Genomic DNA, 12,416 nt, shown 5'->3' with positions numbered 1-12,416 from the left:
GTTAATGAAGAGCACTTTTAGATCTGGACAGCACATCTTCTTTAACACAGTTACATCTGTACACCACCTCTCATTGATGTAAAAGCATGTCCCGCCGCCGCGTGATTTCCCCGTTGATTCTGCGTCGCGATCTGCTCTAAACAGCTGAAAGCCCGGCAGACTCAACGCGCTGTCCGGAATGGCGTCTTTCAGCCAGGTTTCCGTGAAACACAGAGCAGCAGAGTTTGAAAAATCCTTATTTGTCCGGGAGAGCAGAAGGAGTTCGTCCGTTTTGTTGGGTAGAGTGCGGAGATTTGCCAGATGGATGCTAGGCAACGGCGTTCTGAATCCGCGCTGTCTGAGCTTCACGAGCGCGCCGGCTCGCTTCCCCCGTCTGCGCGTCCTGAAGCGCTTGATCAGCGCCACAGCTCCCCTGACTACAATGTCCAGCAAAACATCAGAATAATCAAAAACCGGTGAAATATCGGGTGGTGTGTACTTCCTAATGTCCAGCAATTCGTCTCTGGTGAAACTGATTGCAGGGATAAAACTAAAGACAGGACAAACTAACAAAAACATAAAAACAACTGCGGAGCACGCCACGGAGGCAGCCATCAGCGTCGGCGCCATCTTATTTTGATTTTTGATTAGGAGATAAACAGTTAATAAGATTATGCGATATGAGATCGTTCCATAACTCCCCAACCTGACCTCACCGGGCAATGGCACCTTTTTAGTTACACCCAGCGTCACTACCCCCTCCTACCCTGCGCATTTCGTGCCCCGGGATGCCCCGATGCTTGGAACAAAGCGATAGAGTAAAATCTTTCCCTTGTGCTGGGACGGCTTGTGGGTGATTCCCGTTTATATCATTAAGCAGAGTAACTTGGAATCTGCCCGAAACGCAGATTTCAGAGTAGAATTACTGGCTGTGGCTATAGCATTATTTTTCAGAGAAACAGCTATGTAAACATAACATGTTTCCTAAATATCTACAAACTTATTATGTTATTTTTTGGCTTAAGAAGAGTCAAAAACTTACATACAGCACCTATAAATCGAATGTCTCTCTCTGCAGCTCTTTCTGGCGTAGCTCTTCAGGCAGAAGTGCAGCGCAACGCCCGATCAAGAGTTTCTGGCCCAATGCTCCTGATGATATAGATGCCGCTTATGAGGATCTAGTGCAAGATAACGTTTTTTTTTTCAAAGGTATCTTGTCAAACAATCTGGGCATGCTGAAACCACAATCACACTTACAATCTGTATCTCCGTGCTCAGAAAAACTCTTATCATGGCCTGTATTTATTTATAGGTAAACAAGTTTGGGCTTTCAATGGCCAAAATCTTGAGCCTGGCTATCCTAAGCCTCTCAGCAGCTTTGGTCTGCCAGAATCTGTGACAAAAGTTGATGCTGCTGTCCACAACAAGAACACAGGAAAAACACTGCTCTTCTTTGACAAATATTACTATCGGTGGGTCAAGTGCTGCATCATAAACAAAAGCCCTTAAAATTTACTCTGAAAAGACATTAGAATTTAACATTTCCTTTTTTTTTTTTTTTTTGGTATAGCTATGATGAGAGGGAGAATCGGATGGATGAAGGGTATCCCAAACGAGTGGAAAATGTATTTCTAGGGTTGACTGGACAGGTTACAGCAGCCCACATGTCCAACAGTATGTGTTTCTAACTTCCTTTTGTACAGATCTGCAACAATACAAATAAATTATTCTAGCATTAATGTACAAATGGACTTCTTTTCTTCCAGATAACATTTATCTCTTCAGTGGGAGAAATTTGTTTGAGTTCAGCTCCAGCGACAGAAAGCTCCTTCGTTTGCTGAAGAGCAATTACTTCCAGCCCTGTTAGTCAGCTTCCCTGAAACCTGGATGGAGATGCAGCTTAATGGGATCTTTCAAAACTACAGCACTTACTTTAATACATGTGCCTATAAACATTTAAAACGAATTCAATCAATTATTCATTAATTGTTCAAATTGTCACTGGACTTCTAATTTATTGCTGTTATGATTTTAAAAGAATGCATATTTACAGAATAATTTAATGTATTGCTTGTTTCCAAAATCATTAAAGAGCTTAATTCAATTCAAAAGCAAGCATGTTCATTTTGAAAGCAAGAACAGTGCTTGGTTGGGAAATACTCAAGACTCAGAGCCTTTCAGACTCAAGACTCGGAAAGATCAAATAATCTAAACACGCAACAATAAATAAGCCTTTTATAAAATGTCAGATCAGCAAATGACAGCACATGTTGCCGTTGATATAATATGAAGTGTTTTTGCATATGACCTTTTGAAGGAATGGATGAGTGTGTCCTGTTACCACAATGTGTTTGTAAAATAAAAACAAGTATATTATTTCTGTCACGTATGGGCCCGCTCAGATATACGGACAAAATTCCTATGAAAATAATAAAGGACAATTGAAAACTGAAGAAGAAAACAAAATCCTACACTACATAAACTGTACATGCAGAGCCTCATTTCATAAACTAGGGATTTCCCTTTGGCATGTTTTGAAATTGAATTTTTTTTTTTACAAAACTCTAACCTTAAAAATACAACTTTTGCCATTTTATAAGAGAATGCATACACCACTTTCCTCTTGAGGATATAAGAGGAGGTGTTTAAGGTTTGTTTGGATGTGTATCAGCATTTTTTAATCCCCATAAGCTCCTACTGTACCTGCACGCACACACATGAACACAGTGGACGCCCCGGCTTTGTTGGGTTGACTGACGCCATGCCAATGAATCACAACCAGAGATGACGATGAATCAGGAACTTCCTCTGAGACCATGTCTGACATGTCCATGTATGTCTATTGATTTCTTGCTGTTCTCATTCTGATAAGGGAACAATGGTTGCATTATTTTAGTGCAATCAGAGTAAAAAATAACTGCATCAGGCTTCACTTCTGCACTTGAGGTTTTGTGATTCAGTCTTACCCATAATTATGTTAACAATTTAAAAGGGCAGTACAAAAATATTTATTATTAAAAACCTGTTAATTGGTAATTTGTAATACTTTCAAATATATATATATATATATATACAGTATATACATTTAAATAAGTTTTAGTGATGTAAATGTATGAATGACCATTCCCAAAATCACAATTATTTAAATTTCATTTAATAGTTTTTTTACATGACAAATTTAGGTAAAAACACACAGCCACCAAAATAAGATCACAAAATGCTTGTAATAATCATCACTGTATTAGGAAAGTTCTGAAAACCACAGCGGACACTTTTTTTTTGCCCTTTGCGGTGTGTATAAATATAAATATTGAGAAATATTGCTGTTAAATAAAAGTGCGTGGAACAGAAATCACAGAAATATCTTGGCAAGAAGGAAAAGGTTTGTGTTAAAGGAAGCTGGTAAACCTGTAATTAACGTCTTGTCTGTCAGTTTAATGGTTTACTCACAGAAACTTGCGGCTGATGACTTCATCTTGTTGCTCAAACCCTCACAGTTCTAAGAGTATATAAGCCTCCATCAAACCTTTGCCAGTCAGAAGCGCAAGAGCGTAAGAAGCAGCTCACAACATGAGGATTCCCAGTCAGCTGTGTTTTCTTGCAAGCCTGGTGCTTGTTATTCACGCTGGACCGATTTCACAGCCATCTGACAAAGATGAAGCCACTGCAGAGGTATGTTTTTTTTGTTTTAATATGATACTTGTTTGTGTGTTTTGTTTGTCTTTGCTCATCATTTCTCTAATAATTCCATGTTTTTTTTTTTAATCCTATAGCATTACCTGAAGAGCTTTTACAATCTAACAGATGTAACAGATGAAACAACTGCTGTCCGAAGAGAGGCCATTCAACTGACTGAGAAGATGAAAGAGATGCAGAAGTTTTTCGGCTTTAAGGTCACTGGAAAGCTGGACAAAGAAACAATGGAGATGATGAAGAAGCCCCGCTGTGGAGTTCCAGATGTTGCTGCGTACTCCACATTTGAAGGCAAACCCAAATGGCAGACCAACAAGCTCACCTACAGGTGTGTATAATAACAGTTCACTTGGTATGACAAAAGATTGAAAGAAGCAAATACAGACTATGGTGCTTTTACAGAATCCTGAACTACACCCCTGACATGTCAGTAGCTGAAGTGGATACATCCATGGAGAAAGCCCTGCAGGTCTGGGCCAAAGTCACTCCTCTGAAATTCACCCGTATCTACAGCGGCACAGCTGACATCATGATCTCCTTTGGTACAAGGTGTAAGTTGTCTATCTATCTGGGTTTATATTTTGTTGAATTCTTTTCAGTTTAATTCAATGTGACTGATGATAAATGCAGACCAATTGGTCATGCACTGTCATTACAATACGATTGTTCAGTGGAATAATTATTATTTGGGTTAAATCCAAGTATCACAACACATAGTCCTAATCTATTATCTCAAGGCCACATTTATGATATTTATAAAATGGCACAGGTTTATTTTAGAGAAAATAATAGCGAAGTTTGAATTCAGTAAAAAGCATTTGTATTTTTCTGGAAAACGGAACAAAGAGCGTGCGGCGTGCGCGATGACGTGAAGGGCGACAGACCGCCAGCGCTTGTGTGAGGGGACGCTTGCCTTGCACTTGTAAAATAATTTATTTGATATGTGATTCTAATATTGTACACTTATTTAAAGAATCCAAATTCTCTCGAATTTAGTGTTTCAAATGGCGTAAAATTCACGATTTAACGGTCATATTCCAAGATCGATGCATCTAGAGTCAGATCAATCGGTACCAGCCTAATTACAAAATTTCTTTGAATGGCTTAACTAAAGCCAAGGCTAGGTTCGGTTCTGTGATTTATAAATATTTTTATATAACTTTAATATTGTCTATTAAAATAGAAGACCTCGTTATGGATATATTAGGCTACTTATTTATTGAACACTAAATATAAAATGAAACTCTTCCTTACAGATCATGGTGATGCTTACCCGTTTGATGGACCACAAGGCACTTTGGCTCACGCTTTCGCTCCCTCTCTTGCAATCGGTGGAGATGCACATTTTGATGATGATGAGTTTTTCACTTTCCGTTCATCAAAAGGTGAGTTTTTCTAAATGCAGCCTAGTTTTCAGAAGTTCTTCATTTTAGTAGTGCAATAAACTCATCACCACAGATTGTAACTTAAGCACCACTCACGTTTGATTTTTATTTGTACCTAAACAGTGCTGCTTAATTTCTCCACAGGATTTGTCCTGTTCTTGGTGGCTGCCCATGAGTTTGGTCACTCTTTGGGCCTTTCTCATTCCAACGTTCGTGGGGCTCTGATGTTTCCCACATACAGCTTTACTGATCCGAATCATTTCTCTCTACCCTCTGATGATATCAGAGGGATTCAGTCACTCTATGGTAAGCGTATGATCTTAAAGAGCACATCTACAATCTTTAAGTCGAAAATATTCAGTCATTTGTTTAATGTGTTTCCTTCAGGTCCAAACAGAGACAGAACCCCCATCCAACCTGATCCAGAAGTGCCAACAACTCCTAATGCTTGTGACCCTAATCTGATCCTGGATGCAGTTACAACTCTAAGGGGTGAAACAATGTTCTTCAAGGACAGGTAATACAAATAAAAATTCAAAGAGTGAAAAATTTAAGGGGGTCTGAATACTTTCCGTACCCACTGTATATATAGACCTAAAATATTTAAATTAAATCATATCTTCATGTCTCTCTCTGCAGCTTTTTCTGGCGTAGATCTCCGAGCAGAAGTGTGACGCAACTTCCGATTAAGCGTTTCTGGCTCAACGCTCCTAATAATATAGATGCTGCTTATGAGGATCCAGTGCAAGATAAACTTTTCTTTTTCAAAGGTATCTTCTCAGATAATCTGGGAATGCTGAAACCACAATCACACTTACAATCTCTATATCTGTGCTCAGAAAAACTCTTATTGTAGTCTGTCTTTGTTTACAGGTAGACAAGTCTGGGCTTTTAATGGCATCAATCTTGTGCCCGGCTATCCCAAGACTCTCAGCAGCTTTGGTCTGCCATCATCGGTGAGAAAAGTTAGTGCTGCCGTCCATGTCAAATCCTCAGGAAAAACACTGCTCTTCATTGACAAAGTTTACTACAGGTGCGTCAAGTGCTGCATCATAAACAAAAGCCCTTAAAATGAGTTCTGAAAAGCTGTTGGAATGTTAAATCTCCCCTTTTTTTGGTAGCTATGATGCGAGGGCAAAGAAGATGGACAGAAGGTATCCCCAACGAGTGGAAAGTGGATTTTCAGAGATGACTGGAGCGGTTACAGCAGCCCACATATCCAACGGTAGTGTTTCTAATCTCTTTTTCTACAAGCATTAATGTGCAATGATTATACTTCATAAAACTGAATGATTTTTTTCTTCCAGGTTACATTTATCTCTACAGTGGGACAAATGTGTATGAGTTCGGATTATACAGTAAGAAGTACTTGCGTGAGCTGAAGAATAATTTTTTCTTGCCCTGTTAGTTGAGCTTCCCTGAAAGAAGAAGCGGATGTAAATTTAGAAGGTTATTTTACAACTACGGCATTTTTAAATGCATGTACATATTTAAACAAATTAATTGTTCAATTAATTTCTTCTTTCTGCTGTTTGTCACTGTACTTTTAATATAACTCAAAGAATGTATTTTTACACAATCAATTTAATGTTTTTTTTTCTTCAAATAAACTAAAGTGCCTATTTTAACTTAACAGCACGTGAGTGTCTTCATTTTGAAAGGGAGATTGATTTTGGTGTGGATTTTAACATTTTAAAAGACCTGATTTACAGAGCAGACGTATATAACTATTATAAATCCAATATCAGCATCGTAAAAATATCAAGCCATCTAAATTCTCAATAATAAGTAAACCTCTAAAGCTTTATAAAAGGTCAGACTTTTTGTGAAAGCGTGTTGACACTTGCAGTTGATACAGTATTATGAGCCTGTGAGGAATGGATGAGTATATGCCTTGTCATCATGTGTTTGTACAATAAAAACAAAGCTAGTGCTTCTGTTACGTTTATGGGTCACACTGGGTCACATAATTCCTGTGGTCACATTTTAGGGCATGAATAAGGGTGTTCCGAAGTGCTTCTGTTAAACAGCCTCAGGAGTTGTGCTTTTGTGTTTTTATCTCAAGTATGCATCACTAGTATGTGCCCTGAAGGGAATTCCAGTGGTTATACAAACCTAAACCTAAAGTAAGAAAAGAAAAGAACAAAGCACCATCAATTCACCAGTGGTTTCAAGAGATTTACAGTGTACTCCCATTTGAAAGAATTAGTGCATCACTTAAGGGGAGTGTGGATACTTTCAGATGTATCTGGTCTCCTTTTTTTTGCCATCTTACCAGACTCGATTAAAGAAACTTTAGAGCTTGGCCAGGTAGACATACCATGGAGAATGTTGTAATTTCTTTTCATATTTAATGCTGTTGTTATGCATGCACACTCTCCTTAGGGTGGGTGGGTATGTTTGTAAATGTGTATTTTATGATTATTATTATTTTTATGTAATTTTGACATTTGTAATTATGTATGTTATTCTTGTTAAAAACCAATAAACATTCAGTCAAGAAAAGAAAAGAAAAGAAGAAAAAAAACCAGCCTTGCTTCTGGCCTGTCACGGGCTAGACTATAAACATTTGATGCTTATTTAATTTTATTTCAGTCTATTTGTGTCAGTTTGACTTCCGAGAACCCATTCAAGTCATTTTTTTAATTTTCAGAAAGCCTACTTTAGAAACTATTTAGACTTTTAGAGTTGATCTTGGTCACTTTAGCACTATTTTCTCAAGTGGTACATTGTCAAATTCTTAGTAAACAAAACTATAAAGCTTATCATGTTCACAAATGTTTTTAAATAATTTTAATTCTTACAAAATGTAAAATACAGAAAATATTTGTTTAAATTGAATTAAGTTAGATTTCTCTCTCTCTATAAATGTACCAATTAGCCTAACTAATTAACTTAATGACGATGTATGTATTTAAAACAGGCCCAATGAGGCACTAAGCTGTCAAACATTTTAAATATATTTCAGCAATCCAATTTGTAGTAGCCTATCGTCATTCCATCTTAGTCCAGTTGAAGTCGTAGTGGTGCGCATGTTTTATAGCTGCTTGCAACGTTGAAAATATTTATGACAAATTTATGACACGAGATAAAATAAAAATCTGAGACCTAAACTTAAAATTAATATCAATTATTCCTTACTGCTCCATTCAGAATCTTTCTTTTTTTTTGAGAAAACGTTTATGAACATCTACTTTCTGATGGGGGCCAGAGCCCCGGCCCCCATCATGTGCACCTTCTACAGAGGCACCATCGAGAGCATTCTGACGAGCTGCATCACTGTGTGGTATGGCGCCTGCAACGCGTCCTGCTGCAAGACACTTCAACGCATAGTGAGAGCAGCTGAGAAGATCGTTGGTGCCTCTCTCCCCTCCCTCCAGGACATTTACAACACCCGTCTCACCCGCAAAGCCCTCTGCATTGCAGGTGATCCCACCCACCCAACACACAGCTTCTTCAGTCTGCTGCCATCAGGGAGGAGACTGTGTGCTGCTTTATATATTTTTTTTTACATTTTACCTTATTTGTATATTTGTATAGTTGTATTTTATATTTAATCTGTATCTATCTGTATTTATGTTCTACAGTTAGTGTTATCTGTATGCACCAAGGGTCTGAGAGTAACGCAATTTCAATTCTCTGTGTGTATGTGCTGTACATGTGGAAGAATTGACAATAAAGCAGACTTGACTTGACTTGACTTGACTTTAGGAAATGGGAAATGCATGCATTCCATCTGACCAGAAACTCAGCAGGAAAATCAGCAGAAAGGGGATAAATCAAAAGCAGAGGCAGGGGATAAAAAACTTAAAATCCTTTTGAAGCGGGACAATTCAGCTGCGTCAGAGGTGAAGTCATCCGCAACACAAACTTCTGTCTTGACATGTTCAGGCAGCAGCCAACAAAACCCCCCGAAACCCACAGTTTCCCACTTCCACCCCCGCTAACACAGCTGCTGATTGGAAATGATAAAACACTGGACAAGCCCCTTTTAGACCATATAAAAGTCACAAACAGAGACTGTGGAGATCAATTAAACTTCCCTGCAGAGGAACAAGACTGAAGTATGGAGCACTTAATAGCTCTCAGCCTGACACTTGCGGTGTTTTTGGCTCTTTGCGACGGCGCTCCCACGACAGCATCACCAGAAGACCATCATATAGCAGAGGTAAGTACCCATAAGTAAATAAATAATTATTTATTTATTGACTTTTAAATATTTATTTATGTGCTAACTTATGCACTTTATGCAGTTTTTTTATATTTACTTTTAAAACATCTCCAAATCTAACTTTGTGACTATGATAAACTTTTGATAACTATGATCTTTATCAGTGCTATTTTTAATAAGTGTAAAAATGTTCCTTCCTCTGTCTTCCCAGGCATACCTGTCAAAATTCTACAGGGACCTAAACGCAACTAAATTCCGCAGCAGAATGATGCCAGATCTAGAAGATGAACTGAAGGCCATGCAGAAGTTTTTTGGTCTGGAGGTCACGGGTAAGCTGGACTCGAACACTCTTGAGACGATGAAGCAGCCACGCTGTGGAGTCACTGATGTGGCCAGATATGAACACTTCCAGGGGAGGCCCAGGTGGAAGCAGAGCGTTGTAACATACAGGTAGGAGGTTTAACTCCTTCATTTTGTTCAGACTGAGAAAATGTGTTTCTTCTGTGCAAAATGCTACTTGGATTTTGGGTGCTGAATAGATAGATAGATAGATAGATAGATAGATAGGATACTAAACATGAATTGTTTTTTTTTCTCTTAGAATAACTGAATATACATCACAGCTGAGCAAGAGAGAGGTGGACGCCACCATCACTAATGCTTTCCAGCTCTACAGTGATATTATTCCACTTGACTTCAAACAGATCTACAGCGGCACAGCTGATATCATGATTCTCTTCAAAGCAGGATGTGGGTATAAATACAGTAGCCTCAAAAATTTGGAATAATTCAAAATTTCTACATTGTTTTTGAAAGACGTCACTTATGCTGCATTTATTTGATCAAAAATGCAGTAAACAGTACTATTGTGAAACATTATTACAATTTAAAATACCTGTTTTCTATTTGAATTATTATATTTTAAATGTAACTTGTACCTTTGACGGTAAACCTGAGTTTTCAGCATCATTACTCCAGTCTTCAGTGTCACATGATCCTTCAGAAATCATTCATGCATGCTGATTTGGTGCTCAAGAAACATTTCTTATTATCAATGCTGAAAACAGTTGTGCTGCTTAATTTATATTTTTGCGGTGATATTTCAAAGTTTGGAGTAAATAGGATTAAAAAATATATATAAATATATATATATATATAAATAAACACTTTTATTCAGCAAGCAGACACTAAAATGCATCAAAAGTGAAAGTAAAAATATTTATAATGTTATACTAGATTTCTATTTTAAATAAATGCTGTTAATTTCTCTTCATCAAAGAAACCTGAAAAAAAAAATCATGATTTACACAAAAATTATTAATAATTCAGTACTGATAATAACGGAAATAAATTTAAATAGTAATATGTCACAATATTACTGTTTTATTGTTTTTATAAAAAAAAAAATGCATCCTTGGCGAGCATAAAATGCTTCTTTCAAAAACATAAACAAATTAAATTATTCCATATTTGTTTCCTTTTAGATCATGGAGATTTTTACCCATTTGATGGGCCTACTGGGGTTCTGGCCCATGCCAACGCACCCGGTCCAGAGCAGGGAGGAGACACACACTTTGATGAGGATGAGAGGTGGACCTTAAGTTCACGAGGTGAATGCACAAATCACACAGAATCACATGCTTATGTGTATGTTAACTTTTTAATATTTATTATTAAAAAAAACATAAATCTACTTCAGATATAAACCTGCTTTTGGTGGCTGCTCATGAATTCGGACATGCACTGGGACTAGAGCACTCCAATGACCCTTTGGCTCTCATGTATCCAACTTACCAATACATCAACACGAATGGCTATACACTTCCCCGTGATGACCGACTTGGGGTCCAGGCCCTGTATGGTAAGTGTTTTTTGTGACAGAAAACACATACATTAAATACAATAGATCATATTGTAGGGCAACTGGAGAGCATTATCAACTATAAAACTCTCAATAAAGATGTATTTCCCCCCAATTTTGTATCATGTTTTAGGAGTTAGAACATCAACAAATAAACCTGAACCAAAACCAAATCCTGGACCGAGCCCACCAGAACCATGTAAACGTGACTTGGTGTTTGATGCAGTGACCAGCATCCGTGGAGAACTGTACTTCTTTAAAAATGGGTAAGAATTTATTTATTTTATTTTTTTATATTTAATATATTTGATTGCATGCGCACACACTGTGTGTGTGTGTGGATGTGAGTAAAAATATATGATTTTTAAAAAAAATTAATATTTAATTCTTCATTTCCATCAGATATTACTGGAAGAAGGGCTACTATAGTGGACTTTCAATGCATGAAATAAAATCTACCTGGCCATCCATTGACTCTGTTGATGCTGGTTATGAGTTCAGTGGCAGAGACATTAGTTTCCTCTTCAAAGGTAAAGTCATGTTTCCTAAAGTGTCTTTGGTGGTGTATAACAAGGCTTCAGTAAATGCAGTTGTGTGGTCTTCCACATTCAGGTCAGCAGTACTGGGCAGTAAAAGGCAGAACTACTTTACCTGGATATCCCAAACCCATAACCAAATTCGGGTTTCCCACATACGTGAGAAAGATTGATGCAGCTGTATATGTAAAATCAACTGGGCACACTTTGTTTTTTGTTGGAACCAAATACTGGAGGTAAGAAAAAATGAATGATTAGCTTAAATGAACCATTGTCTCCACTTAATATTGTGTTGATTTTTCAAAATAACATCAAAACTAATATCATTTTAACAATGGTGTAGCTTCAATGAAAGAACAGCTCAAATGGACAGAGGCTTTCCTAAAACTATTCGACATCATTTCCCTGGCATTGGGTCACGGGTGGACGCTGCTTTTGAAAATGATGGTGAGTTTAAACACTATAAAACAAAAACACTGACTATTCAACCATTCATTATTTAATGATGTTCCCTGTAATCATTTTTTTCTTCTTTTTAGGTTCTCTATATTTCTCAGAGGGTTCAAGGCAAACGGAGTATAATTTCATCTTAAGACGAGTGAATCGTGTTCTGTTGAACTATGGATGGCTGGACTGCTACTAAACATTTAAATGAAAATCAAAAGAAATGAAATGAATGTTTCAGTATTAATAATGTACCTATATTTTTCCTGTTTTTTTAGTATTTTATTATTATTATTATAGACAATGCCACATTGAAATATTGTATGAAACATTATTACAAATATATA

At 37.3% G+C, this 12,416-nt stretch overlaps 3 protein-coding genes across 3 annotated transcripts in view; all 3 read left to right on the top strand.

The window, feature by feature from the left end:
- The window catches only part of LOC107758590 (collagenase 3-like), a 7,712-nt gene extending 6,417 nt beyond the window's left edge, over positions 1 to 1,295 (top strand). The window contains exons 7-8 of the mRNA XM_016576358.1: positions 1,058 to 1,162; positions 1,292 to 1,295. Of these exons, the coding sequence (XP_016431844.1) occupies positions 1,058 to 1,162; positions 1,292 to 1,295 (109 nt within the window). The remainder of the gene's footprint in view (positions 1 to 1,057; positions 1,163 to 1,291) is intronic.
- A 2,265-nt stretch (positions 1,296 to 3,560) lies between these two features.
- LOC107758621 (collagenase 3-like) lies at positions 3,561 to 6,465 on the top strand. Its single transcript, XM_016576390.1, has 10 exons — positions 3,561 to 3,651; positions 3,753 to 4,000; positions 4,075 to 4,223; positions 4,929 to 5,057; positions 5,202 to 5,363; positions 5,445 to 5,574; positions 5,697 to 5,827; positions 5,931 to 6,090; positions 6,179 to 6,282; positions 6,365 to 6,465. The coding sequence occupies exons 2-10, from the start codon at positions 3,840 to 3,842 to the stop codon at positions 6,463 to 6,465; spliced, it is 1,227 nt and encodes a 408-aa protein (XP_016431876.1). The 5' UTR covers positions 3,561 to 3,651; positions 3,753 to 3,839.
- A 2,353-nt stretch (positions 6,466 to 8,818) lies between these two features.
- On the top strand, positions 8,819 to 12,268 carry mmp30 (matrix metallopeptidase 30). The gene is made up of 10 exons (XM_016576389.1): positions 8,819 to 9,225; positions 9,440 to 9,678; positions 9,830 to 9,978; positions 10,713 to 10,838; positions 10,928 to 11,089; positions 11,223 to 11,355; positions 11,492 to 11,619; positions 11,702 to 11,861; positions 11,969 to 12,072; positions 12,165 to 12,268. Exons 1-10 carry the CDS (start codon positions 9,124 to 9,126, stop codon positions 12,266 to 12,268), a joined length of 1,407 nt encoding a protein of 468 aa, XP_016431875.1. The 5' UTR covers positions 8,819 to 9,123.
- Positions 12,269 to 12,416: the final 148 nt, after the last annotated feature.

Source organism: Sinocyclocheilus rhinocerous, unplaced genomic scaffold (assembly GCF_001515625.1).
Source record: "Sinocyclocheilus rhinocerous isolate Xijiao unplaced genomic scaffold, SAMN03320098_v1.1 scaffold623, whole genome shotgun sequence".
In the NCBI taxonomy this organism is placed as follows: Eukaryota; Metazoa; Chordata; class Actinopteri; order Cypriniformes; family Cyprinidae; genus Sinocyclocheilus; species Sinocyclocheilus rhinocerous.
Note: the sequence above shows the minus strand (reverse complement) of the source record. Positions and strands in the feature narration are given on the sequence as shown.